General features: G+C 37.1%; 1 protein-coding gene across 18 annotated transcripts in view; it reads left to right on the top strand.

The window, feature by feature from the left end:
• Positions 1–22,290, top strand: part of DST (dystonin) — a 301,653-nt gene that overhangs the window by 144,804 nt on the left and 134,559 nt on the right. For all 18 annotated transcript variants that reach the window (XM_035542995.2, XM_035542999.2, XM_035543008.1 and 15 more), the window contains 17 exons: positions 9,481–9,593; positions 9,725–9,831; positions 10,221–10,340; positions 10,920–11,015; positions 11,097–11,224; positions 13,920–14,013; positions 14,361–14,515; positions 15,381–15,843; positions 15,931–16,059; positions 16,265–16,342; positions 16,460–16,621; positions 16,729–16,833; positions 18,588–18,683; positions 19,988–20,113; positions 20,545–20,697; positions 20,950–21,104; positions 21,332–21,458. In XM_035542995.2, the coding sequence (XP_035398888.1) occupies positions 9,481–9,593; positions 9,725–9,831; positions 10,221–10,340; positions 10,920–11,015; positions 11,097–11,224; positions 13,920–14,013; positions 14,361–14,515; positions 15,381–15,843; positions 15,931–16,059; positions 16,265–16,342; positions 16,460–16,621; positions 16,729–16,833; positions 18,588–18,683; positions 19,988–20,113; positions 20,545–20,697; positions 20,950–21,104; positions 21,332–21,458 (2,407 nt within the window). The remainder of the gene's footprint in view (positions 1–9,480; positions 9,594–9,724; positions 9,832–10,220; positions 10,341–10,919; positions 11,016–11,096; positions 11,225–13,919; positions 14,014–14,360; positions 14,516–15,380; positions 15,844–15,930; positions 16,060–16,264; positions 16,343–16,459; positions 16,622–16,728; positions 16,834–18,587; positions 18,684–19,987; positions 20,114–20,544; positions 20,698–20,949; positions 21,105–21,331; positions 21,459–22,290) is intronic.

Genomic DNA, 22,290 nt, shown 5'->3' with positions numbered 1-22,290 from the left:
AGAACCCCCAGAACTGTATGTGTAGTTAGGGTTGCCCCATTCTGGGTGCAGAATCTGGCACTTGCTCTTGTTGAACTTAATATTGCTGGTGATTGCCCAGCTCTCTAATTTGTCAAGATCTCTCTGCAAGACCTCTCTACCCATGATGGGGTCAACCCCTCCTCCCAGTTTGGTGTCATCCGCAAACTTACTCAGTATACCTTTAAGTCCTACAACCAAGTCATTTATGAAAGTATTAAAGAGAACTGGTCCTAAAATGGAGTCCTGGGTCAGTGTTGTCCCTTGAACTGTGCCCAAGTATTGCCCGGGAGAATGCATGTTGGCACAGGCCAGGGTCATGCTACGGGAAGGACCAGGAATTCAAGGGTTACAGGCCCTTGATCTGGCCTTCTTTATGCTCTTAGTGCAGACATGTCCAGTTATGTCTGCATTTTTGCTCTTAAATGAGTTTCAACAACCATACAAAATGAAAAGATACTGATTAGGAAAAAGATAGGGATAAACTGAATTCTTAAAACTTGGTGATTAGGGCAGGCAGCAATTCTGATGAACAGGCTTGCAGCACACACGTAAAGGTTTTGAGACGATAAAAAAGCAAGGTTATTTCATATAATTCTATACAAAGACCTCATTCATACAGTTGTCTACAAATTTTGCCACAACATAACAGCTAAGTATTAGATAAGCTCCAAGAGAAGGAAAGCAGTGATACGTAGTTTAAAGAGATGCAGTTTGAGCACAAGTTAGAAGAAAAATGTTTTTTACTCCTTTTTTTTTTAGAGAAATGCAAGGATCTGATTGAAAGGGACCTTTGGTAATGGTAAACTTTATGCAAGATCTTAATCACAGAATCATAGAATAACAGAGTTGGAAGGGACACACAAGGATTATCTAGTCCAACTCCTGTGTCCCCAGAGGACCACCCAAAAAACCCCACCCTGTGCCTAAGCTTCTAAGTTGCATGTGATTTAGAGAGTGAAGAGGAAATGGTTATTATCCCAAAATGAAAAAAGGAACAGAGGCTAACAGTGATTGCTGCATAGACAGAGATTGCAACAGATACTTCTTGTGGAAGAAGCAGTAGTGGAAGAAGGAGGAATGCAAGCTGCACTGAACAGCGTGTCGCAAAAAGAAGTAGCAGTGTGACTGCTCCATAAATGCTAAATAAAGTAAGAGGCTAATTTGGCATGATCACAGCAATTTTCTTTGGAAACAGTACAATAATAACTCTATACTTTGAAAATTACGAAGTGGATGTTTATCAGTATGTGGCATAGCACAGAGTGAGCTAGATTCCTGTGTGTGAAACAACTGTTCTGGTTTAGGACAAGCTGTTTTCAGCCTTACACGGGACAATATGACATGTATGTATAGCTAAGTGAACACTAAGCCCCTGGATGGCAGCGGGTATGTCATCCCTCTGATGTTAAAACATGTTGCAGCAGATCAGGTACTGACATGAATACATTCCTTAAGGGGAGGGATAGTGCTACCTCAATTTGCAGTAACATGTTGAGCACCCTGGGGGCATAAATGTGAAAGAAACTAAATATTACACAGTATCAGGGCTTAAAATGCTAGGGGATATGTTTTAAATAAAGAGATTAGTTGCTTCTGCTAGTTTTGGCTTGCCATTTTGTAAAGTGTGATTTATTGTTACCCACCTTTAACAAATAGAAAATGTCAGTTTGGTTGTGTTTGCCCCTCCACCATTGTTCAGAAATGTGCCTGCTACTGTTTTTAAGGGTTTTTGTTACATAGGAGAAACTAAGTTGGCATTAAGACTTGGCAATTTGGGAAAAGATGAACAGCATTTAGGATACTTAAAGATATGGACAAAGAGATGTTTGTTTAATGTTATTTTCCTGAGTATTCATGTGCACGTAGCTAATGGTTTTAGAAATATCAAGTAACCTCAGCTACAATTTAATTAAAGGTACTCAGAAAAAAATTGGGATGGCTACTGGTAGAAGTTGTATTAAAACAGTACTGGAAACTAGCCTGCAAATTTAACATCATGTGTTGTGGTGATGTTTAGCCTTCATGGGTACTAGATGGAAGACTTCCAGGCAGTTGAGTTGATTAACTAAGAATGACACTTAAAATGATCCCTCTGTATGTTGTGCTGGATCCTACTGCGAAGCAGCAGCTGAAAGATAACAGTTTAATTTTTGCAGCAACTGAAAAAAAGTCATATCGGGATGAAGTCAAAGCTTTTTTCTTATTTTGGCAAAATGGAAGTAAAGTGAAAAATAAAGTTCTGGATTGAAAAGACAATATCTGGTTCAGGTTTCATGTCTCCTACTCTTTGATCAGTAAAGACCAGGACAACTTACGGTGTCAGAAGCCTTTGTCCAAAAGTGCATGGCGTCTGAGCAGTGATGGTGTATGTACTTACAATAAAACAGGAGAGGTCTTGGTCTTCTGGCAATGCTTTTGACAAACTTGTGGCACATGGAGAAATGGTTGCTTCCAAGGCAGGATGGCACAAGGAGTCTCTGGAAAATCTTGGGTTTGAACTCACTGCGGTAACTCACCATTCTTCTGTGTTGATAACTGTATTAATCCCATTGGCAAACTAATGTGTCAGACAGTCACCATCAGGGTCTGGAAGGAGTTTTCTCACCAAACAGGAGAGAAAAATCATTTGGTTGAGTTTCTTCATCGTCTTTTTGGTATTCAGACACTCCAAGGAAAAGTATGTGATTTATGGTTATTTCTGTAGATTGTACAGTGTGGGTTGAGGTTAAAAGCTATGAGCTTTTTCCTATTTAAATTTTATCATAGGCAAAAAATTGGCAAACTTGCTATACCAGTATGGTTTCTGTAATGATGTTTATCTCATATTACAAAGAGAATGTAAAATCTGGCTTTAAAGATGGTGAAAAGAAGGAACAAGATCCTTTCTAGTTTCATTCATGCATATAGCAATCTTGAAACCTTCATCACAACCCTTCCGCCAAGTTATGATCACGTTTTGTTAGGCATTTTGCTAAAGCTGAGCTCCACATTTAACTAATAGGACTTTGATCTTACAATGCCTCAGTTGTGTCTTTATCTAGACCAGTAGATATGACAAGTTACGGGTAACGTTTTGCTGTGCTAACAAAGGTGGGGCATGAGGCTTCAATTTTTTTCACTTTAAAATTTTTTTTTAAACTTAGTGCTTGTCAAATTAAGGACATACACAATAGAATGAATAATCTGAATTATCTGCATGTATTGTTAGGGAGACTAAGTTAGGAAATAAGGAAAAACAGTCCTCACATGCCCTTCTTTTTGGTGCAGTTAAAACATTCTTTTCCAATTAGAAGTTTTGATAGAGCACGCTGGGATATCTGTGGAATAGACAGGAAATGTATTGGTGGTGTCCCTTTATTACAGTACTTACAGGTCACCATCAGTTGAATTTTTATTTATTTATTTTTATAATTATTCAACATACCTGAAAATTTAGAGCAAAAATTAACAAAAAGATACACAAATGAGGGTGGAACGGTCCAGCTCACATGAGAATTTTACAACTCTTGAGGGCATAAAAAGACATGATTGTTCATCTTTAGAGGCACTGAATGAAATCTGTAGGGGCACATAAAATAATGAATGGTACAGGCATTCCTGCCATGACAACAGAAGAGAAGACAAAAAGAAAAAAAAGCATACAAGTCATAATGATTATGTGAATAAGTTAGCACAGTATATCATTGAGTCCCGGGGATCTTGTAAAGTCTATGGTTGAAGAGCCATTTGTTAGTCTTGCATTTGAGGTTACATGAAATACTGTCTATATTTCCCCCCAAAACATGATATTTCTGATAAGTAATAGAATATTTATGTAAATCACTTCAAAATGTCTGTGTGAATTGACCAATATCAAAGGATTTTATGGAGTACTTTTCACCTGCTTTCACCTTTAGACTTCCAGTAAAGTGCTAAAAGATGAGCTACTAGATAAGACATATCATGCATCTATTTAATTTTGGTGGTAAATGTTTGGTAGCCTTTTTGACTTTGTTTCATTAATTGAATGAGAAATTAATTCTTCAAGAAGTCATAAGCAAATCTTCAATAGTCATTGTTATGAAGTCTCTGAGAGCTGGTCTCTGCATTTCAAAAGTATAGCCATGCTTTTTATTTCTTATGTTTCTGAGATGTGTCAGTCTCAAAACATGCGTGCTTAGTGAGGCGTAACATTTCATGAGGGCTTTGCAACTATCTGAACTTCTACTCAGTACAGTCAATGGAGTATACAGGTGGATTTGGATCCCTCCAAGTAATACTCAGATACTGGATAGCTTGCTAGGTAGGTTGTACTGGATCTGTTGATCGCTGACTGTAACGAAATGTGTATGCACACTGGCAGGGAGACACCTGAATTTAGGTGTCTGGATCTGGAGCTGAATCCCACTCCTTGTCACCTTCCTCATCTGCATATACGTATAAGGGAGATCTTGGGGTCTCTTAGGCAAGTATAAAAGCTGGGTACCTTCAAATCCTTCTCTTTTTTTGTCATGTCTGGGTGAATTTGTTAAACTTAATAAGAACCAAAACCTGTACCCATAAACATTATGTTTTACAATTACTTATCTTGTGAATGTTCAAGGCTGATTACTGATGGTAAGACCTGGCTGTACATTATTGTGCACAAGCCTTTCTTTCTGGGCAACTCCACCCCATAGTGTTGTAACTAGAGATTAAAAGACCTGTCTGTCCTCTCACCGCCTATTTGCTCTGAAGGATAGATGCAGCCAGTTCTTTGTTTAGATACTCCATCACACTTGGCTCTCTGTTGTATCTTTCATGTTCCGTTTTCTAGCTAACCTAAGGAATAGGAAGGAGTTACTATAAGTAATAAACATATTTTGCTTCATCATCTCATCTGTGGAGTTCCTGGGAAAGTAACAGATGCGTTAAGAGAGAGAGAGTTAAAATTTCAGTTGTTTTACATAGACATTACTTATCTTCTAATTCCTTTGTTTGCTACCTTTCTGCTATGAATCAAAATCTCTAGATAATATATTTCTTTGGTTCCTTCTAAAACATGTGGTGAATCCTGTCTGATTGAGAAGTCTCTCTATTCTTAAGGGCTTTTTAAAATGGCTATGTATTCTGGTGTGGTCTTTGTTTCAGTAGTTCTCCCAACCCCGAAAAAAAGCATGCCTTTTTCTGGTATGTGTCCCTTTCAAATGTCTGTGAACAATGAAGCAAAGAATCTGTTTACTTTTATAGGCATTTTCTAATTACAGCAATGGAGAAGCTAACTAGGCTACAGAAACACATACATCTGTACTCTGCGTCTTCAGTCCTGTTTTCTCTGTGAGTTCAGCTTGGAACTTACTGTGTTAATTTTTACGCTCAGTAAGCCAGGAAAGAAACATCCTTTAACACTGAGCATTACTCAGACACCATCCAGATTTTTGAACAAAGCAAAGTTGTGCAGATTAAACAGTTTAGATTGTTCATGTAAATAGCTCCAGGATTGTCAGAAATCCTTTTAAACTCATTAACCATATTTTCATGTAGAATATTGCTCAGATGTATATCTATAGTAATAAAGTTAAACGTTTTAATTGGGAAAGTGTCATCAGGGAACAGTGAAGAGAAGGATGTAGTTTTTTCATCATCGACTGGGAAAGTAAAAGTTCAGCCAATTATCTTTTTCCAGTTTGAAATATCAAATCTCATTCAAATCTGACCTTTTGGTTTAACGGACAAATTCTGTAGTTTCTAGTTTGGATCTTGAACTGTTTAACTTGGTACTAAGCTCTGACTATGGGAAAATCTGTGTGTCCAACTTCCTTTATGATGCATAACTCTTCCATTTCCAGGAGCATTTGCAGAGTAGAAAGCTTAAACATGATACATGTAGCTCTTTCATTAAAAAACAAACCTTGTTTTTTATGCTCTTATGCAAATAGTGATCACTTGCTTCTGTTTGTGGTGCTATATAATGTTTTCTGGAATTGTTTGGAATTTGGTCAGTTTCCTAGTTGAAGTGGCATTAACCACACCTTTTTTTCCTCAGTTCTAATACAAATTAAGTCTAATTTCTAACACCTACTCTAAGACCTGGAATGGCAGGCACCAAACATTTTATGAGTTAAACGATTAGTGACTCACTGCGTGGAAAGCAAACACCTTGACTTAGGTGGGGCCGTAGCAGGAGCATCTCTTTTGCATGGAATGTTCCAAGTCTCCTTGTGTTTGGGATGTTTATGTGTGCTTTTGGATGGCAAGGGCCCAGCCTGCTGAAAAATCTGCTGTAAGATGACTCACAATATTATGACAGAAGTTAGAGTCACTGTCTTTTACTTGAAAAGGATTTAATTTGTCCTTAACTGTATATAAAACCACCTAATTGGGCTATGCAAATTAATATAAAATTCAGTTATAATAAATGACAAATAACAGTCATCTACAAACCTTGCTTATTTTCTCTTTTGCCTTAAAAATTAAAATGTTTTCCATGATGGGTGATGCTATTAAATCTAGTATTTACCTCGATTAAGACAACTAAATTAATACAATTAAATTGTATTAGGTTACTCACCATACCTGCAATTAATGCAGTTTGCAGTATTTCAGAATTCACCTGAGAAATGAAATATTGAAGATACTGGAAAATATTTGTGAGGCTTCCTAATGCAGCACCACAGAGCACAGCACTGCTGTGCACAACCTGTGCTCAGTAACACCGATCCTTCAGAGGAGGATGGGCATCGGCGATCACGGCACTGAGATCCCTGCGAGCATGCTCACAGGCAGGTTCCCAGGCACTGAGTTAGTGGGCACAGCTCTCTGCAGGCTTCCAGCAGAAAAAAAAGCAGTTGTTGGTATTTAAAATCGTGAGAAAACACTCTTAAACAAAATGAACAACGTGGCAGTTCTTGATTTCATAAGCCCTGATTTTGGATGAGTTTTTAGTGGTTAAGAAAAAGTCTTTTACCGAGAGGTCAGAACAAAAAAAAACAAAAAAGAGGTACCCTCCTCTTTTTCTCTATGCTTTGCACTTTCTTTGGCAAGTACCAGGTGGTTTTGCATTTAAGTCATACCTGTCCTTTCCTTTTTATATGCCATCAGTGGGCTTCTTCCCAACCAGCTGTTGAGCCTTGTTTCTGCTTCACAAAACTCAAAGGCAAACGCTACTAAGACATAGAGAAATGTTGTCTTGTATAGTATTTTCTGGTAGATCAAGACTTGAGTCAAATATAGACTAGTAAATCTAGGTCAGAATGCTCTGTGGTAAGTATATAATTAACTGGAAATAGTGTGGTATCCATTGCAAGTTTCCATTGTTTCTTAAGGGGAACTTGAATAACTCTGGCTGGTGCGAGTTGCAGGGATGGGAAAGTGTTTAAAACGGGAGGCATCTCACAGAGGATGCTGTTGTTAAGTTTGGGGTGAAGCCACAGCAGCTACCCAGAATGATGTCTAACACAACCGATGACAGTTGGTTTTTTCTTGATTTTTTTTTTAACCTGTGTCACTGCGAGAAAAGCCTTACCTCTTATTCATCTAATTTAAAGCTTTATTCCAATGGAGATTCTGATGTCAGAGCGCTTGCAGTTTGCGGCTTGTTTTCTGGGAATAGACGAGGCTTTTTCAGCAACTTGTCCTTTCTTGTTCTGAGAGTTGGCAATTTTACAGGCAGCATAAATGACGCCTGGGCCATTGCTACCAAGCGTGAAACCAATGTGAAGAAAGCAGGTGAAAAAAATAATGAAGGCAACAGTGTATGCTTACAGAAACCTGCTTATCTCATAAAAACTATGTTGTGAAAGCAACCTTTATTATTCGTACCATCTCTGTTAATGTTGCTGAAATAGGAGACTGGACTGCTCCATTTCCTTTTCTACTGTTGTCTTTAATTTCTCCTGGCTTCTCGGTACTGCTAAGTTTAACAGACAATAATGTTTTCATGGCATTGTTTTCACTGCAATGAAATTCAGAGAATAATGGCATGAGCTTGATCACGCTCCCGCTAAGCATATTGAAAGCGGAAACTCCCGCTGGTTTAGAGGGATTATATTTCTTTTTACACCGCTTAAGTTTTATTATTAATTAAACATTCTTTCAAAAAAGAATAGGTGCAGTTTTAGTATCTGTCTTACAGACCTGTCTTCTACAGAGCACAAGGACAGCAGTGATTCTAAATGTGTGGAAAGAAATTTCTGCTTACAGTACCCTTACAGTTAATTTAAAGACAAGCTTGTATTGATTTTTCTAAAGCTAATGCCATTTGGGGATCAAGGCAATCTGGGGTATTGACAAATGAAATGTAATTGTTAGTTTTGAAAAATGTAATTATTTTAACAGGATTATTTCTCTCTCTTGTTTTGCAATTATTTAAAGATTCTGCTAGGTAAAACGAAGAAAGTAGTTATTTATTACTAAAGTTTATATATATATTTTTTTCTTTTGTTTTAGGGTTTTGTTGTTGGTTTTATTTTCCCCCAATGTGGGTCTGGTTTTCAGTAGCTTAGAATTTTAGTAACAAAGTTTTCAGGGCCTTGTGACTGTTTGGCTTAAGTGGGATGAGTTTTGTGCTCAGTATGTTTCAAAAATCCCCTTTTCCTTTTACTTGATGTGGCTAACAGGATTGCAGCTAGTGCAGAAGGCAGACAGTAACGCCGTCTGCACTGAGAACTGCAAGATCTAAAAACCTGGCATTACAGAGCAAACCTAAAGGATAGTATTAATATTTAATTAATTTAATTTGAATTTTGCATCAATTTAAAATATTAAAGTAGTGATGTTGGTATAGGATAATATATACAGACCTTAAAACTGTGTATAGGTGGGTTTTGCTTAGGACAAGTATCCCATTAAAACAAAAGTGTTGTGGCTGGCAGTAGAGTTCAGAAGGAGGAAGGTGGGGAGGTGCTAGTGCGTGGGGCTGAGGGTTGTCCACAAGAGAACTGGCAGCAACATTTATCTGAAAGCAGGACTTTGGTGAAGTTTGAACAGGACTTCATCAAAGCCCAGTAAGAATACTTGCCTCCAGGTTAAAGTGATGTTACTGTGACCGAGCTAATTTCCGTATGGATTCTGACCAGAAATGTGCACTGAAGAGTTTGGTGCAGAACGCCTATAATCTTGTAAAGGCAGTAGAATTGAACTTCTACATATAGATGGGTCCTAAGAGAAAAGTGAGCTTAACCTCCTCAAGACGAGTGGAAAGGACAAGGCAAGACAGTACAATGCATATGAATAAATAAGAACATAAGGGATACATAAAAAGGGTGGTTAGAAAGGTCAGCTGGTAGATGGAAGGAAGAACTGACAGTATTGTAGTTGTCTGCTGCTTGTATTTATCACTTAGTTCTGACCTCAGCTCGTTCACATATTTTTAATGAAATCCTTTTTTGGTGAACACTGTGTTACTGTATCCTTCCATGGTTTTGGATTGAATTACTAACGCTGCACTGATTTAAAACTGGAAAAGAGTTGTAATCAAGTATTACTGTTTTTGTTTGGCAGGCCGGACCTGATAGACATGAATACCGTTGCTGTTCAAAGCAACCTTGCAAATTTAGAACATGCTTTTTTTGTAGCAGAAAAACTCGGTGTTGCCAGACTTCTGGATCCTGAAGGTAAGATAGCTGCAAAGGACTTTGTTGCTAAAACCCTAGCAGTAAAATAAAGTCCAAACTGCTGGTTGTTGCACATTTGTGGGCATCTTTACAACTATGTTGTAAAGTACTGTTCTGTCTTGCTCTTCTAGATGTTGATGTTTCCTCACCTGATGAGAAATCAGTAATAACTTATGTGTCATCACTTTATGATGCATTTCCCAAAGTACCAGAAGGTGGTGAAGGCATTGGTGCAAATGTAAGTAGGAGAAAAATACGTGTGCAGTGTGCCAGCATCATAAATGATTCTTGGTTCAGCTCTAGAATGATAGCTGGATTTTCCATAGTCCACGTTCTTACTTTCCAGTCCTACTTTTAGACCTAAGTTGTGCCTCTCTGATTCTTACAAATTTGAAAACAACAAAAATATATGTTTTCTGTGGAAATATTTGGGACTAACATGGAATAGTACAAATGAGGTATTTGGAAACTTTAGGTGAGGTGTAATGAGCACGTACATGTTTCAGAATTATGGGGTTTAGAAATCTCTGTTCTATGTGTTTGAAGTCCTCAGACTTCGAAGGTTAAACAAAGTGGAGTTCTTGGATGATTTTCTTCTGATCTGTAATCTGTGTTGTGCTTTGGTAGGATGTTGAAGTCAAATGGGTTGAGTATCAGAATATGGTGAACTACCTCATGCAGTGGATCAGACACCATGTTACAATAATGTCTGACAGAACGTTTCCCAACAATCCTGTGGAGTTGAAGGTAAGATATGGCATCTTAGACTCCTTATTGGAATGGCGCTTTATCATACTTACGTAAAGCATGGTTGAACAAATGAAGTGCCTGTTGATTTATACAATCAAATCAGCTGTAGAACAGGATCATCATAGCAATATAGTTTTTTATTAAGTAGTTTTTAGGTGACCTTTGCAGGATTTCTGATATGCAATGTTAAAAATGTTAGAGATGGGATAGGCTGGGTCTATAGATAGATTTTATAACCCTTGTTAAGATCTCCTTAGATAGTTTTGTAAGCTAGATTTATTTTTTTTTTGAATAAGAGAGGAAAAATGGTATCATGTAGAAGTTCACTTGTCTGAAGCTCACTTGAAAATCTACTCCCTAAACTTTTCAAAGGACAATAAAAGCATTGTTAATATATGAATGATCAAAAGCAAATCTTTAGCTTGTCACAGATCATTTTCACAAAACTTATGTAGAACAATATTAGAACATAAGCTTATAAAGAATCTTATAAAAGAACCTTATAAAGAGGGTTTAGGGAGTAAGGTTATATTCACTGTAAGTAAAAGTTGATTTTTTTTTTGTTTGTTTCTGCAGGCACTTTATAATCAATATTTACAGTTTAAAGAAACAGAAATTCCACCAAAGGAGATAGATAAATCAAAAATTAAACGTCTATATAAACTGCTGGAGGTAAGTTTAAACATGCATTGAAATACATAGAAAAGTTCCCTTTTGAAGGCTTAAAATAACAAGTATGTATGATTTTTTAAGGTCTGGATAGAATTTGGACGCATCAAACTTCCTCAAGGCTATCATCCAAATGATATAGAAAAAGAATGGGGAAAGCTTATTATTGCGATGCTGGAAAGAGAGAAGACCCTTCGGCCTGAAGTAGAGAGGTATGCTAGTGAACATCTGACGGGATTGGTTAATATATCTTCTGTTATTTTACCCTGTATTGAAAATCATGAATGTTTTATTCCATTGTAATATCCACGTTATTTTTCTATTTCTATTCCTGTTGAATAATTCTGATTTTGTTCAAGCCTGAACGTCTCTATGTGTTTTGTAGAAGCGGGTCCAGATATACTTGGATGATCTCAGAAGGTCGTAGTGAATAGTACATGTGCCTCAGATCGTCAAAGCACTTAAACACAAATATACTGTCCTCTTTGTACAAATGGTCAGGGCCAGGTTGATACCACTTCATTGCCTCGCTTGGACTCTATTTCATATAAGCAACACCCTCATTCTTTACAAAAAATGTGTAATTCACTTGCACTGATTGTACTCAGAAACACACAAAGTGTTCAGACATGCAAAGTGCATAGTAGTCTTCCATGGCAGAGGAATGTGTGACGCTGTTTTGTACATCATTAATAACGTACCAAGCATGTTTAAAATCTTAATGCAGCCTTAGAGCATTTCTGCTTTTTAATGGTACCTCTTTTGAGTTCTGTGGCAGAAACAGAGGCTACCATTCATTAATTCAAAAAATCATTTTATTTAACCCTAAATTAAATGATTCTTTGGGCTCCTACCTGGCTCTGTGTTCATTCTGCTTAAATTTAAGCATCCAAAGGAGACACCTAAGATCTAAATCACTTTATAGAGAAATCTGGCACTGACTTTTGAGTGACAATAGGGTTTGGGCACCTGTAGTTAGGTGTGAAGAATCCAGACCACTGTGTAGTAAGTCCTCAGAAAGACAGATTTTAAGAAGAGAAGATATCAAAGACAGTTGGAGTTGATTAGATACGGATCATGCTCACAAAATGTGTCTTCCTTACAAAAGCAGGAGCATGACTGAAACAGCAGATTCAATGGGAGGTACTGATTTACAGTATCCCTGTGGTAACTGCTATCGAAGAGATTCCTATAGAGGAATTCAAAGTTATCCCCACCATGTGGATCAGAACACTGGAAAGCAGTGGTGGAAATACAGCCTGCTAGATCTTGTAGGCTAATGTGTTCTAACATGCCAATGGCAAAGTTAGTGCCTGCCTTCACCAGAAGGAATTCTATTCATAATTGCAGAAAGCTGGATTATCTTAGTTGGGAGTGTATATAAATGACATTAGTTTATTTATTTACTAGTCAGATAGGTGGAACACAGATAAATATAAATGCACATAAACTCCTTCCCATATTTCAGGATTGGTGAACACACTTAAAAGTGACAGATTGTAAAGTGATAGTCAAGCAAAAATGTGACCTTAGCTAATAAAGAAATTTGGTGAGCCACTAAAACTTTACCTCCATGTCTGGTGAATACGTCCAAAAGTATCAACAGAGACAAACAGCATGTGGCCAGACTGATGGGTGGGATCGAAGTTAATACGATGTCAGTGAGGAGAGTGCCGGACTGAGTTCCAGTTTGCAAAACTAGCAGGGTTTGAAATTGCCACAGGGGTGTGTCTGTGCCTTTGCCATGCTCTTCTGCTTGAACGCAGTCATCTATGTTGTGGGTGAGGTTTTTAGGAGGTGCTAAAAGCAGGAGGTGAATTACTGAAGAAATTACCCAAACCCTCAAATCCAAGTTAAAATATAAACTTAAGGGCAGTGATCAGAGTTTTCTTATTTGTTTTGTGGTCAAAACAGTAAGAAGCAATTAGCTCTGAGTATGGAAGAAGTTAAAGGGAAATTTGCAGGAGGATGGATTAGTGGAACAGGGCAGTTAGTAAACATGCATACTTGGACAGTGGAGTAATGATGGTGGGTTGGATGGTGTACAGGTGTCTAAAATTAACTTGGTAAGAGCTGATTACCTGTGATATTCCTGCAGTTTTATTGTGCAGTTCAATTTGAAACAAAAGGAATCAGCCCAGCCTGAAGTTTCTACACCATGCAGTGGAGCGTGGAGTTCTGACTTTGGTCCTTCTTCAAACTTTTCATTCAAGAGTCTGAGAAACACTTTAAAGACTTCTTTAAATTCTTATTTGGCTTATAGACATTTTGTGACACTTAAATAAAATATTTGGTGCGTCTGTTTCCTAGAGACGCCCTAGTGTTACTGCCTAGTCTGTACTTGCAAAGCTTTAATGCAAGGTAAGGGAAGCCAAAAGTGAGGCAGCATACATAGCCCCAGGTAAAATACTTTGAAGAGCTGGCAGAATATTAATTACTGGGTTTTGAATATGTATTACTGAAGCCTATTTAAAGAAGGAGTGCTAGGTGTTTCAAAAGCCAGTAGTGAAATTTCATCCCTAGAAGCTGTGCATTTTGTAGGAGTTTTATTTTTTCCATTTTTCAGCAAATGTAAACAGCCAGAAGGACCGTGGTCTGGATGTGAAAATGAACAGCACTAGTTATAGCTATCATAGCAGCGATTCGCTGTTTAGCAACAGTACTAGTGCTCGAACCAGCGTTGACTCTAATGAGAATTTTCTTTCTGTTAATTGTGGTCCCACATTGATTAAATCTTGTATAAGCTTTGGTAATGCCACCTTAGAAGGAAACAGGTAACTTGGCATATATATCTGTGCTCTGTGGTTGCTGGGTTTTGTTATTCTTTGTTTGTTTGAAGTCATATATGTATAGTAAATATAAATAGCATTAATACTTATTTTTCCAAAATTCCCTGGCATCACCTAGGTTGGAAATGCTGCAGCAGATTGCAAACAGAATTCAGCGGGACAGCCGGAGCTGTGAGGACAAACTGATACTTGCCCGGAATGCTCTGCAGTCTGTAAGTCAGTCAGTGATTTTACTTGTCTGTGTTCATGAACTTGCTGTAATGGGATGGCTACTTCAAATAAATAAATAAATAAATAAAAATCTTTAGGATTTTTAAGTGTATACTTAATAACTGATACTTTTGTTTTTGTTATACCGTTACCATTAGTTTATCATTTCTGCAAGAAAATACCGAAAATTACCTAGAGTGAGTTCTGTTAAATTTTTTCTTGGTAGTTAGATAAAGTTCTTTACAGTTGTTTTAAGTATAGAAAAAAAGTTTTAAAAAATTAGGTTTCTTACAGCTTATTTCTCTTTGGTCTAGCTGCAGGGCTTAACGGCTTTCTTTTGTTCATTCAGGACACCAAGCGATTAGAGTCAGGGCTTCAGTTCCAACATGAAGCAGAGATAGCTGGGTATCTTCTTGAATCTGAGAACCTTCTCCGCCAGCAAGTGATTGATGCCCAAATTCTTATTGATGGAAAATACTATCAGGCAGACCAGCTCGTGCAGAGGTACTTTACAATATATTTATATCAATAAATAAATCTCCCAAATATGGATGCCCATTATGGACATAATTTTCAAATCTTCATGTCTGTGGATAAGCTTCGGTCTGTCACTTGGTACCCAAATAAATGTTCCAGGTGGTTACATCACCCACAAACTTTGTTGAAGATGAGGAACTGTTTGTGATCATCTGTGAAAATGAAGTAATTCACAAAAACACCACGACTTAAATGTTAAAGTTTCCTGATATCTGAGTGTAAAGATGTTAGCTGGTTTTATTGCAGACAAAATGGTTTTAGAATTCACTAACTTTGGCTTTAAAAATGGAGGTGAGATTTCTCACGATAGCTGTAGGTATCTTAGCAGGTAGTAAGAGGGGTAGCATTAGCTTACGTGTGTCAGTGTGTACAGTCTTAGGAGAAAGATACGTTTAAGCAGCATAGTTCAGTTTTATGAAGAAGTAGCTCCAAAGTTTGTCAGGTTCATTCTGGACGGGGTAAGATCAAGTACATAGCAGCTATTTAGCAGCAAACTGCAAATAATTTTATCTACCACAACATGTAGTATCTTGTATAATTTCTGCTCGGGTGATTGTTCCCTGGTATTGTGTATGGTACGCCCAAATGCCCATACCATGCTGATTTTTTGTGTCATTGCCTGACTTCTGCACCTACTATCTGTATTCATAGAAGTCAAAGCTGACATAGCCTATACTTTCTGATACAAATGCTTATTTATAAATATTTAAGTACAACTGAAGTATATGAGATCATGTGAATTCATATTGCTGTTCAGTTCAGCGTGATGAAGCTATAATAAGCATTCAATGAAATCATTTTATTTTATTTAAATTTTTTTTTATTTTAATAGGGTTGCAAGACTTCGTGATGAGCTGATGGCCATACGTACTGAATGTTCTTCCGTGTACAGCAAGGGACATGCACTGACAACAGAGCAGACAAAGCTGATGATATCAGGAATAACTGAAAGCTTAAACTCAGGATTTACAACAAACCTAACCCCTGAATTAAATGCTGCCATGACCCAAGGTTTAACACCTTCTTTGACTTCTTCCAGCTTGACATCTGGCCTCTCATCAGGTCTTACTTCCAGGTTGACACCAGCCATCACTCCTGCTTACACACCCGGCATCCCACCACGGTTAATCCAAAGCTATGTGACAGGAGTAGACAGCGGGACTCTTCAAACACTCAAACTGATGCAAATCAGAAAACCTCTTATGAAATCAGCTTTTGTGGATCAGAATTTAACAGAAGAAGAGGTGAACATGAAATTTGTCCAGGACCTATTGAACTGGGTGGAAGAAATGCAGGTAACAATCTTCGTAGAAATGGTCTGCTTCTAATTGTTATATTTACTGCTTGTAGATCATGGCTAATTTTTCCTTCTTCTTGGTAAGGTGCAACTTGATCGGGCAGAATGGGGTTCAGATTTACCAAGTGTTGAAAGCCATTTAGAAAATCACAAAAATGTCCACAAAGCTATTGAAGAATTTGAATCCAGCCTTAAAGAAGCTAAAATGAGTGAGGTATAGCACCATATTCTTTATCTCTTCAGTTACTTTCTTACTGAATGACCCATAAAGTGCTGTAGAATTGTGTTTGGGTTTCACAGTCTTACTTATTTTTAGTTGTGATCTCTAAATGATGTATCATGAAATCAGGAGGTCTAATGGTTGAGAGTAACTTATCATGTCTGTTTTCTTGTCTTTTGACCTCATATACCAAATACAGATCCAAATGACTGCCCCTCTTAAACTCAGTTATGCAGAAAAATTGCACAAACTGGAGAGTCAGTATTCAAAACTCTTGGTAAGTTTCTCAATATGTCTTTGAGGTTCAGCTTTTCCATATACATCATCTATGAAAAGGGATGAGTTTCAAATTCTGTTTTTTCCTAATCTTATTTGTTTTTCCTTTTTAATAAAGAACACATCAAGAAATCAGGAAAGGCATCTAGATACTCTTCACAATTTTGTGTCTCGTGCTACTAGAGAGCTGATATGGCTGAATGAAAAAGAAGAGGAAGAGGTTGCGTATGATTGGAGTGAAAGAAACCCCAATATAACGAGAAAAAAGGAATACCATGCAGTATGTATTACTAGTATAGTCCAGAGGGAAAAATTCAGTCTTCTTTAATAATTCAACAGGTTTCTAAAATGTTTCTGTGTTTGTTTTTTGTTTTTGTCTGGCAAAAGGAATTAATGAGAGAACTTGATCAGAAAGAAGAAGTAATTAAATCAGTACAAGAAATAGCAGAGCAGTTGCTTCTTGAAAATCACCCAGCTAGGCTAACCATTGAGGTAAGTTAGTAAAAACAGTACACAAACAAGAAAACAATTTTGTGATTTAATAGACCATAGATTTTGGAGGAAAAGAAGGAAAGTGCTTGCTCATAGGAAGTTAAGCAACAAAACTCTGAATAATGGGGCCTTTATTTCCTCTTCAGTGCCTCTGTTTTAACTCCATCTTGCAGTTTCCAAAAAGCACAAACATTTCTGTAAAATTATGGTTATGTTTTGGACTGCTTATATAAAATCCCACCGAAGTCTAAAATTAAAATTTCTGAAGTGTATCTGTACAGACATTTCTCTTGCTGGGCATGCATGCAGCTTCTATAGTTATTGATGCAACCTGCACTGGTAGACTGAGGTCGCAGAACAGTCCTTACATGGTTTCTCTCCTGTTGGACTGAAAGGAGTTTCAGTAGTGCATTTCCAGTCACTTATTGTATGTATTGCTTCCTGATATGGTTTGGGGTTGGTTTCATAGCCTTCTTGTTAGTAAGTTATGAAATGTGTTTGGATATTAAAAATCTGACCAGGTGATGTGAATTACTGCGGGTTTGAACTAAGCTCTATATGTGAACTGTTTACAGAAAATTTATTTTAGCTGTTGTAGGGACATAACAAGTTTCCACAGGAAAATGTTGAATACTGTTCCCTACAGATTTTCAAGAAAAGAATAAATGCAGACAGTGGGTGGTAAAAATGGAAAGAATAAAAAACAGTTGCATTATATAAGAATGAAAAAAGGCAGAGAGGATGGATTTTTACGTTTCTTCACCTCATTGAGTTTATATCAATGTAAACTGGAAACAGACGAAGAAAATTTTTCCTTTCTTCCTTCTCACTGCGTTTACTTTTATTATAATGCATGATTTTTTATTTAATCTGTAGAATTATATTCTTTAAAAGTATATGCTGTTACTAATGGGTAATCAGTATATAAATATACATAATATATTAAAGATGCATGTTATGAAACTAGGCCATCACAGTGAAAATACGTATGTAGGTTATGATGTCTGCAATAATGCTATATTAGGACATGAAAAAACAATTCTTAAATTAATGCCTTCTGTGCAGAAAAATTTATGCGTTAATGGATCAACTTGAGATTCATTGAAGCCAATGGAAAATCTTTGAAGTCCCTGAGAATTATACAGAATTCCCAAACTGAGACTTTCAGCTGCTTTTACCGAGTCAAGAGTCCCCTCTGCTGGTGAATATTAGAAGAGTACATCTGTAGTGACAGCACTGCAGTCAGTATAGGAGGCACCATTCAAATAGGGCTGCATTCTTGAAAATCTTTACAACACGTGCACAAAATTGCATATTGCAGCATGTCCTGAATTATTATTTTTATTGTGCACTCAGTGTTGGTTTAATATCTGATTTGTATGGAGGCAGGTGTCCAGCTATTCAAACAAGTAAATAGAGTGATGGAGTCATAAACTGGTTTAGGCTAGGGGAACCTCAGGAAATCTAGTCCAGTCCCTGCTTATAGTAGTGTCAGGGCTGAATCTTGAATGCACCCAAGGATGGTGATTCCCCAGTCCCTCAGGAAAGGTTTTCTGATATATGACTGTGCTGTAATAGCAGGGTTTTTTCTCACATTTGTTAGGAATTTTCTTTGTTGCAGCTTGCTTTTCTTGGATAAGGCGTTCAAGTTTAGATGCTTGTGTTTGCAACATTACTTTTATGTTGTCTAAATTCTGTAAATGTATCTATGTTTTAATATTCATTTCCTTTTGTAAAATCTGTCTCCCTTAAAGGCATATAGAGCTGCGATGCAGACACAATGGAGCTGGATTCTTCAGCTCTGTCACTGTGTTGAACAACATTTGAGAGAAAATGCTGCATATTTTGAGGTAAGGAAATAATATAAGTGTGAAATGTTTTAAGTTGTGCCCACAGTCAAAAAGTTCCATTTTGACTGAAAATGCTAGTTGCTCTCTCACAGTAGTAGTAGAATTGGAATTTATCATGTACAATTATTAGATGATGAGATGTACTCCCACAGTGTTACCACACCTGCATTGACTTCCCTGTAGTTACATTAGTTCAGAACAAATGAAAATCTGGTCTGATGGTTTTAAACAATGCCGTAACAACAAGCAGAGAATCTGAGAAAGAAGCCGTGTTCTCTCCATGTCATACAGAACTGCAGTCAATAAAGCTTTTGTGGCTGGATGTAGAGGTTAATGATGGCCAAAGCAGAACATATTCCAGGTTGTTGTTCCAGGAGAACACAAACAGAAATGGAATGGGCACCATTAATAAAGAACAGAGCAGAGAGCACCCTGACAGCAGACATGTCCAACAAAACATCTTTCTGATTATCACCCTTTTACTTACCCATCAAATATGCATGAGGATTGAAGATTTAAGGATTTTTGTTTTGTAGAAAAAACATTTTCTACTCCTATTTTATATTTAAATTATAAATAGCAGTCCTTAGTGTCTTCTGCGTTTTGCAGTTGAATAGGAAGGCTATTGGGATTAAATGTCTTTTGATTGAGAAGAACAACAGCCCAAAGTTAGGAAATGGATGCTGAAGAAGACAAAGTTGAGTGGTTTGGGCTCCTACTGGTAACAGTAAGAAAAGGAGAACTCTGGACTTGAGGAATGAGGATTGAGTTGCCAGTTATCACAGGCCATTTCCCTTCCCAGTCATTCTTAACCAGCGCCCTAGATTGAGGCAGAGCTGCCAAGTGTGGTTGCTCACTTCCTCTTCCTTCCGAAATGTTCACTCCGGTGTGCTTGCTAAATCTGCAGCTAGTTTCTTACAGTTCATAAGCTCTATCTGTTCTTTATATGTGAAAGTAATTATGAATCCAAGAATAATGCTTCATAATTATGAAGCAAGAATGAATTCAGAAATTTTTCTGTTAGCTGAAACCATAATTAACTAACGTTCAATAACTGCTGAATCAGTTTTGCATTTAGATAGTACCCAAACCAACTGCTGTTCCAAGACATTACAACATGTGCCTCCCTTAAGCGTACATTCAAACATGAGATCATGAATATTGTTGTGTGCTACAGTGGTCACCTCGAACTGCTAGGGAAGGTGATCTTTAAGAAGATAATGCTTCAAAAAACCTTCATGATGTAGCTATTTATATGTTTTTTAGCTTGTTTAATAGTAACACAGATATTCGTCTCCTCCTAGTTTTTCAGTGATGCCAAAGAGGACATGGAATATTTAAAGAACTTGAAAGATGCCATATACCGAAAATACAGTTGTGATAGAACAAGCAGCCTTCATAGGCTGGAAGACCTTGTCCAGGAGTCTATGGTAAGAATTCAAGTATCCTGTTAATGTGAGCTACAATTAAACGAGATATGTGTAGATTATACTTGGATATAAAAGCCATGTTATAAAATTGTTCTTTTAAAGGCAAATAAGAAAATAATACTGATATTTTAGAATTTATATATATTTTTAGATATTTTAGAAGTTATAATTAAATATTTTTATCCGTCCACATGTAATGACTTTTTCATACCCTTAAAATACAGTATTATTTATTCTTTATCTTTACAATAGCAGATGTTGTGGGAAACCAGTGACTTCAGAAGGATAAATTGTTCTTGTAAAATGTGTTACTTTTAAGAAACACAGTAAAAGAAGTCAGAAAAAGAAAAGCTTAACAGGATCAAAGAAGCAGAACTGTATTCTGGCCACTTCTCATGATGTGTTCTTTGTTCTTTTCTTTACTGTTTTAGGAAGAAAAGGAACAACTCTTGCAGTATAAGAGCACAGTAGCAGGCCTTGTAGGGAGAGCAAAGGCAATAATTCAGCTGAAGCCAAGGAACCCTGACTGTATACTGAAAACATCCATCCCAATTAAAGCCATCTGTGACTATAGACAAATTGAGGTTAGAAACTTGAATTTCCTCAAATCAATTACAGACGTGAGAATTCAGCTGAAGTTTCGTTAATTACCATGTTCCTGGAGAATGCTGGGCTCTAAATGTCTTCCACCCTAGTAAACAAGAGCAAATCCTTGTGTTGAACATTGTTTTTGTTGTTCTGTTGCTTATTTGGTGACGCCATTTACAAAAGAGCTTTGTACAACTATTTTGTAATGCTTAGCTCATTAAATTATTCTGCTTTTCTGTTAATACTAGATAACTATTTACAAGGATGATGAGTGTGTTTTAGCAAACAACTCCCATCGTGCTAAATGGAAAGTCATTAGCCCAAGTGGTAATGAGGCCATGGTTCCATCTGTATGCTTTACAGTTCCTCCACCAAACAAAGAAGCAATAGATACAGCCAACAGGTAGGGACAAAACAAAAACAGCTTTAAAATATGTTTTTTATATAAATATTTTTGTTTTCTTACACAGAGAAACATTTCCTTTGGGTTAGGGACAAGGAAGCAGATTTTTTTTTTAAATTCATTAATATGGAACTCAGGTTAAAATGTATTTTTTTTCCTTTTTCATACATTACTGCAATGTAAAACAGCATTCTCTTTTCTTAAATTGGATTCTTTTTATGTTTCAGGATTGAACAGCAATTTCAGAATGTACTGGCCCTTTGGCACGAGTCACATGTGAACATGAAGAGTGTGGTTTCCTGGCATTACCTTACAAATGAAATTGAAGCCGTTCGAGCTGGCAATGTTGCCTCGGTATGTACTATGTCTAGCAAGGGCCTCCTAGCCACTTCCTAGGAAGTAAGGCTAAGAGGCATAGGCTACACTTCCCGGAGGTAGTGCATAATTAATCATTTTGCAGCTATCCTCATTTTCTGGAAATAGCTGGCAGTGCACCACTGTGCAATATTCTGCCTTTATCTGAGCAACTTACACAGATGTACATGGGGAAAGAGCAGAGAGATTGTATCATGAAAACTACCAGTACTCTTTTTGGGCTAATCTCTCTAGTCTCTTGTTGTCAGCAGAGAGACAGGATCTCTTGAAAGCAGTTGAACAGTGACTAAATCTGAATTTTGGTTTGGATTTATCTTGAAGATGTCTGGGGAGGTTAGCTTCTCTAGGCTAAGGTTAATGTTAGTGAAACTCCCCATTATTTCCTTATGCTGCAACTTCTTACTAACAGTTGGACGACTGTGAAAGTTACGTTTAGTTTTTCAAGCTGAAGGCAGATGAATGCTGATTCCTCTTCTCATGCATGTCTGTAATTTGAAAAGCTAAGTAGATAATTAGGATAAATTTGTCAGAAATAAAATAGAGATAGAGATCAAAATACTACTCTGTCTAGCTAAAACAATGTATGAGATCACTGAATTATCCAGTGTTGGATGTACAGCATAATGATATTTAGTATAGGAGTTTATTATACAGCATCAGAGTGTCTCTGGCTTCAAACAGTTGCAAAAATTTTTTGTAATACCCAAAATGACATGTTAAGTTCTAATTTCCCGCTGTTGTTACTGGAAAGAAGGAATCTGAGATAATACTGAAATGTTCCTCCTCCTGTGACTCTTGCTGGGTGCCTGTT

The sequence above is a fragment of the Cygnus atratus genome, chromosome 3 (assembly GCF_013377495.2).
Source record: "Cygnus atratus isolate AKBS03 ecotype Queensland, Australia chromosome 3, CAtr_DNAZoo_HiC_assembly, whole genome shotgun sequence".
Taxonomy (NCBI): Eukaryota; Metazoa; Chordata; class Aves; order Anseriformes; family Anatidae; genus Cygnus; species Cygnus atratus.
This window is presented reverse-complemented; position numbering and strand designations above follow the sequence as displayed.